Source organism: Sparus aurata, chromosome 15, assembly GCF_900880675.1.
Source record: "Sparus aurata chromosome 15, fSpaAur1.1, whole genome shotgun sequence".
NCBI classification, from domain to species: Eukaryota; Metazoa; Chordata; class Actinopteri; order Spariformes; family Sparidae; genus Sparus; species Sparus aurata.
Genome location: NC_044201.1, coordinates 26,545,056 through 26,551,892, shown reverse-complemented (window position 1 = coordinate 26,551,892; position 6,837 = coordinate 26,545,056). Strand labels below are relative to the sequence as shown.

Here is a 6,837-nt window from a genome sequence, read left to right as displayed (position 1 = left end):
AAACGGGATACATATCGTCAGTCCTCTTTTCTCTGTCTTTGTGCGTAATCACAAAGGCTGGAGGTGGTGAAAAAATAAAAGTTTCTTTTTTCCACTGAGATTTTTCTTTTACTCCATTATTTTCATCATTTTAATTTAATCAAAAGTTTGTTGTGCTGAGTTTAGAATATATCTCTTATTTCATTCATTATAAAAAATAAATATTTGTATCTGTTAATATTTGGCTTGAATGACTTAATTGCTCCTAATTAATGTTGAATTTAATTTGATTTATTCATCAGGACAAAATACAGCATTAACATTGCTGTAAATGTGCCAGTTAATTTAGAGCTGCAGTCCTTAAAACAACAAAGTGATATAAGATTATAAAAACTAATGACCAAGTTTGATTATTTATTCGTCATTTTACATCACAGGGTTGCACAGTAAGATTTAACGTGCAGGTACTTCATGGTACACACACTTTTTAGGTACAAGGACAATGATGGCTGTCAATGTTAAATACTGTATGTCAAAATAAAATCGGCTCATTGATTGACACATGTTTTAGTCCGGGAATGTTATCAGGTCCTGCAGCTTTACTCCAAAAGGTTTTCCAATAAAAAAATTTAAACAATGACTATAAACAGGTATTGTGCAGCCAGCTGTGTCTCTTTGGCCGGATCCTGTTGGGCTTTAAAAGTTGCTAAAAGAATCTTAAAATCAATCCTAAATTTAGATTTGGGTTTCAAAGCGCAGCAGTGCCACTGTCACATTCTTTCCGAAAGGCCAGTTACTCCTTAAATCAATACATCCGCATACCTGAATAGACTGAATAGGTCGATTGTCAGCATCTCCCAAAACGACCCACCAAAAACTACATGACCGTTGCAGCGTGACAGCAACATGAGTTCTGGACCTCCTGCGGTGGCAGTTTGGTTAGGTTTAGGAAAACATCGTCATTTGGCTTCAAATCACATGGTAACTTCTTTAACTTCCACCAGTTGGTTACACACTGTACACAAACAGTGTCCTGAATGAAAGACCAATGCTTTTTTTGTCCCGACCGTCCATTTTTCAGTCTTTATACTACTTCACTTCCTTCTTTTCAGCTGTAGTGATCAGTGCAGCCGCTAGAGGTGCCACCTAACAAAACATAAACTGATACGGGTGGTGATAAGCTGCATTCTTAGTCAGTCTTTATTGTTGTTTGTCTGATGAGGACGGGCTCCTTTACATACCATGCACTTTCCGCTTTAAAGGACTTACCTGCAGGACTTACTAAATCTGCATTTTGGCCAGGTATCGGAAGGGAGATATTAATCTCAGTTTTATTGAATATAAAGGTGAAAAAAGGATGAGAAATAGTCATTTCCACAGGATGTCTTTCCCTGGAAGGTAGAAAATTTAGTTAAATCTTCACATTTATGTATGAGATGAGATACAGCGACAATACAGAGAATTCTAGCTATAATTAGATAGTCATTTTAATTCTTGTATCCTCTCTCAGTGGGAAGCCTTCATTTGATCAGAAGTGACTCACTGTGCAGGGGATCCCTCGCGTGACCAGCGGACCTGAACTGCTGCATTACATGATGACAAATAGACTGTGAGCAGCAGCCCGGAGCTTAATGGGACCTGAGATGACTCTTTCTCAAACGTTGTCGGAGCAGAATAGTGTAGCCCGCAGAGAGTTTTTTCGCTGAAGGATTTTGGCAGAGGACAGGGTCTTCAAGTCCTGTGAGTGACTAAAATACCTGGAGCTGTGACAGTAGTGAAAGCTCTCTCTCTCCCTCTCTCTGTCTCTCTCTCTCTCCCTCTCTCTCCCTCTCTCTTCCTCTCTCTCTCTTCCTTCCCCTCACTCTGCAGGGTGCAGCCGAACAGAGAGTATAGCCTCTTGCCTTCGCTGTCATCGCCCGTGAAGCCAGGTGGATGTTGTTGAGCGCCTCGGACGCACAAGTGCATAATTCATCAGGGATCTAGAAAGTGTAAGAGTGTGGAGGAGGAGGAGTGGAGTGGAGTTAAGAGGAGAGGAGAGGAGAGGCAGAGTATCTCTCTCCTTCACCGGCGGGCTTTTCTGCAGCATCCTTCCACTTCATCATGGATCTCTGGAGTAAAAAAGTCCCGGGAATTATTACACAGGTCCTCCTGATACTCATCAGCTCGCACTGGGCAACAACGGGAGGTGAGTGCAGTCAGATCTTTTATATTTGGTAATAGCAGAGATCAGATGTTGGGTTGCTGATCTGATGCTGAGTACTGATCAGTTTACATCTCAAGTATTCGATTAAAGCAATGCTCTTTTGTCTTCTGCAGCAAGAAAGTAGTCAGGGGTTGCTGATCATACAGGCAATTTCTCCCTCTATGTAAAAACTTAGTTTTTACTCTGGTTGTGCATGTTGGGGATGAACTAATGCAAAGAAAAAGTATGCTTGTATCCTGCTTGAGCCCATACATACATTTTCTGCAGGGATTGCCATGTACCAGTCTTCTGTGGTGCACTGAAATATAGTGTGCAGGTCGGGAAAGTTACTAACACTTTCCTCTCAGTCAGCCTATTAAAAGTCAAATTTGTAAGAAAGTAGATTTTTGAGTCTCTCATTGCGTCTCAAAGACTGGTGCTTTGGGACGACCCGAACAACAATCCCAAAGCATCTGTATTTGAAGAGTTGGAAAAGGGACTTTAAAGTCAACTTACTTGCGTCTTTGACCTTTAAACAGTTGCCCTTGAGCAAGACACTCGAGTCACACCCTCTCCACTGGAGCTGCACTGGATGCAGAAGTCCGTGGTGGCACTTTTAAGAATGACTGCACGAGTGGCGCATCATTTTTATCAGTGTAGGTTTTTGTAATTTAATTATTCATGATTTTTTTTTTTTTCCTCTCAGAGGTTTTGATGACAAAAATGCATTCAGTGTTGATGATAAGAGGCGGCTCACCTTTCTCTGCTTAACTGTAGTCAAAAGCAAAAGCAAACTTGAGACAAAGACAGTACGTTTTCGTGTTACCTTCATCTCTTTCGCTGTCAAATTGATTTTTCCTCTAATTGTCTTTTTTGTGGTGTGGAGTTTCATAAGCCTCCAGGAGCTTGTCTTGTTTGCATGTTTGTTCTTTTTAAAATTTAATTTCTCAGTCGTTTTCTGGCTTTAAATAATTTCACATTCGTATCCACTTTCTCTGCCTGAGTAACAAAAGCCCATAATACAATTTATGCTGCATTCGGGATACTGTCCATACACTGTGTTGATGGAAATGTCAACAGGGGAGTCATTTCACCGAGGAGCTGTTTACGTGTGCCAAACACTGGCACGCCAGCAACAATCCTGCTTACACAGCCCGATAAAGTGGCAGTTATACGGTAAATGATGGTCTCTAATATGGCTGATGATGTTTCCTTTTATTTGCTGGGGAGTCGGTTTCACACACGGGGCTGCAGTCGTCGAGGGAATTGCAGATTTTTTAGGTATGAGGACAGGTACGGTGGCTGTCTTCATGCAGGCGAAGTCACTCTAAAGTCGACTCGCTGTTTGCCGCGTCCAGGGATGTTATCAGGTCCGGCAGCTTTACTCAAATTTACTCCGAGCAGGATTTGTCTCACATCCGCTGTAGATAAGGGTTAGGGTTAAAGAGATCGTAGTGAGCATCAAATGTGTTTCTGTCTTTCAGCTTGTGATGTTTTGAATCTCCTGCCACATCCATGGTTCTGTTGGTAATGAGGTTTCTCTGCAGTCTCTGCTGATTTCTGCACTTTGCTGCCTTAATATCAGCTTTCAGTCTTGCTGTGGTGATGTTTTATGCTTCCTTGTAACTAAACTAACTAAAAGGCAGCTTTTAAGTTTTTCACCGATGGTTCGAAAGGATTGAATGTGGGCAGAGCAGGCACAGACTGATGAATGGTAGACATTACATCGTAAGGTTTATATTTCCCTTGAAAGACAACATCTGCCGGAGAGAGACACACTGATATCACAGGCTTTGAGAGGGTAACATAAAGGAGATAAAGAGATTTCTTTGCACTGAAGTAAATAGTTTGGACTCAACCAACTGCGATAACCAAAAGAAAAGAAAATGCATCTGTCTCTCAAATCAATAAGAAGTGCTTGAAACCTATTTTGCCCTCTGAGAGAGCAAACACATAGTTTATCATCCATTTAATAATCTCTCCGATGCCCGGACCTCTCTCCACGCGGCGTTGTGTTAGCGCTGAGGCAGTGCCATGGGCAAGGTCTGACTCAGGCGATTTGTCAGAGTGAACAAAGGAGGTAAAGCTGTCATGAGAGGGCAGATGTTTCTGCTTCTGCAGCCGGTCACGCTGACCCTGCTCTGCACTGAAGCTGCAGCGCACAAAGGGAAACGGTGGGTGGAGTCACTAACTTCTGTGAGATGCTGGTGTTTGAGCCTTCTGATGGATGAAAAGTCTGTCAGTTTTCTTCGTAAAGATTCCTAAAGAAAGGAAATGTGCCACCTACTCATGTGGAGCTTTTCTGCAGAATCGTCCAGTATTGAAATTCAGAGTAAGGGACTATTATTGCAAAAAAAAAAAAAAAAAAAAAAAACATACTGTATGTAGTGATACAAATGAATCTAAATCAAACCGCTCCAAAAAGAGGCCAACCCTTTGCTGATAACCTCATTATAAACCAAGTAATCACATTAGAGACACCTACACGAGGTTTAATTAGAGCTGACATTCAACGGAAACATCTGTGGAGGAGGAGGCTCTCTGTGACAAAGAAAAGTCATGCATCAATAATAATCGAGGTGAGGAGAGGGGAGGGGATCGAGACCATCTTGAAATGTAAAAATTTGGAGGGAGGGGTGTTGTTTAACGTGCTGGAACAGCAGTTGGCAGAGCAGTCGTGGACACTAACTGTGAAACTCAGCTGGTAGAATCCAAAATCTGAGAGGCTAATTGGATGTGTAGGGGAATGTCTCCAACCTCTCGCTGCAGGTTTGAAGCACGAAAAATGCTGCAACTAATTTATTAAAACACTTCCCGACGGATACATACCGCCGAGCAATACATTACTTAACTTAAGTGGCACAGCTCAGGAATAATTTCTGCTGTAATTATCAGCAACAGCAGAGCCTCGTAATGTGCTTCATCAATTTAAAATAACGCCCATTTAGTCATACAGGGCATGTCTCTGAGTTTAATACACAACATGTAGGACATGAAAAGACAGATCAAATCTACGTCTTCAAGTCAATGTATTAATTAATTGTGTACTTTTTTCTGTGAGCTCAGTTGCAGTGTAGCGGTGGGTTTTGTCTGAGGTCCCCAAAGCTCAGAAAAGGAATAATGTGCTGCATTCAGCGACGTTATGGTTGGGGAATAACGAAGCAGCAGTGAGAAAGAAACCCCAGCAGACGCTCCGAGCTGAACAGGTGGAGGGAGGAGACGCCGTTGTTTTGGGTGATGATGTCTCACTACAGCACTGAGGTGAACTGTAAGCATCAGAAGAGCAGAGAATTTTAATGGTCTTCTTTGTTTTGTCCTCTAAGATAGAAAGATATTGTGCTTGCTTATTATTCTTTGCCTTTGAGAAAAGATCCACATAACGGCATTCTCACCATTTATTACAAATGAAGTAACAAGCAAGACAGGAAAGAATCAATCAGCCAGTCTGTACACACCCACACAGTGCTGACGAGGTGAACTGTGGACGTGTCTGTCCACTAAATGTTTACCTGATTAGCAAGTTTCATAATATTCTGATGGCATGAAGTACACTTTGTGATATTTAAATCATCTGGCCTTTAAATTAAAACGTGTTGTGGTGGTGTTGTGCTCTTCTTTAGCAGTCTTTAAAATCAGAAGCTGAGTTCTTTTACCACGCAAAACTGGTCCTCGAATTGTGTGAACCACGAAAGGTCCAGCTGTGAAATCAGAGCCACTTATCTCCTCCAATTATCTGCACAATGCTGCCTCGAATGCATTCGCAATAAGGAGAAAACGCTCCTCGCCGCGCAGGGAACGCTTCAGATGAGGCAAAAAGCGCGCTTCCAGGCCGCCTGAAAGAAAATTCACACACGAGTTCAAGCACACCAATAAGACGAGAGTGACTTTTTCGTCGTGTCTCTCCAGTGTGGTGGCAGAAATCCTCTGCGGGATTGTTATCTCTTCTCTCCGCTGATTTGGAGTCAGCGGAGTGCGCGTTTTAATCGCAGCCTAATGGCAGATAATACGGCTGCTCTCTGCACCCGTGTGTCTGTGGATACGCGCAGGTTTGTGTGTGTGAACATGATGTGAGGAGAGCCGGTGAATGCTAAGCAGCACCGCGGCAGCAGTGTGAGTCTGTGTGCACACGTGTCGTGTCCAGATAACAAAATGATTCAACACTCGCAGTCACCAGATGTTCTCAACTTAAAACTAATGATTCGGTGCTGCAGCTGTAGAGACAAAACAGAGGAATTGTCTTCTGTCACTTGAGAGTCAACTGATTTTGTCCCAGAGCTGTGTAAAGGTGGGAATCTTTGGCTCTACGTGTTGATTCTGGTCTGTTTAGTTATTCAGCAAGAGACTAAGTGAAGTGTTTTTACCGTATTTTTAAAGTGCATCAAATTCTCCGCTTACGCATCCAGTTACAGGACGCTCAAGCTGCCCGATACAAACACGATGTTGTGCTATCAGACTGACAAAATGTTTTAAACGTAAAAACTCAAATGATCAACAGAGGGCATGTGTGAAAAGTTGACAGTGAGCTTTTAAGACGTAGGCTATAAAATGCTGGCAACAAAACAAGAAGGCAACAAAAACTGGTCGACGAACATGAAAATACAGACGAACTGACAATACAGCGGGACTAATTAGCGAATGAAACACACGTAAACAGGAAAAAAGGCGAGAAAAAGACA

The 6,837-nt window shown here is 42.3% G+C and overlaps 1 protein-coding gene across 2 annotated transcripts in view; it reads left to right on the top strand.

The window, feature by feature from the left end:
- The first annotated feature begins 1,179 nt into the window (after positions 1 to 1,179).
- LOC115597193 (contactin-associated protein-like 4) overlaps positions 1,180 to 6,837 on the top strand; it is a 77,483-nt gene continuing 71,825 nt past the window's right edge. The window contains exons 1-2 of one of the 2 annotated variants that reach the window (XM_030442947.1): positions 1,180 to 1,281; positions 1,849 to 2,164. In XM_030442947.1, coding sequence (XP_030298807.1) covers positions 2,080 to 2,164 — 85 coding nt within the window. In that variant the 5' untranslated portion in view covers positions 1,180 to 1,281; positions 1,849 to 2,079. Of the gene's footprint in view, positions 1,282 to 1,523; positions 2,165 to 6,837 lie in introns of those variants that run through there. The other variant, XM_030442948.1, reaches the window with a different exon arrangement.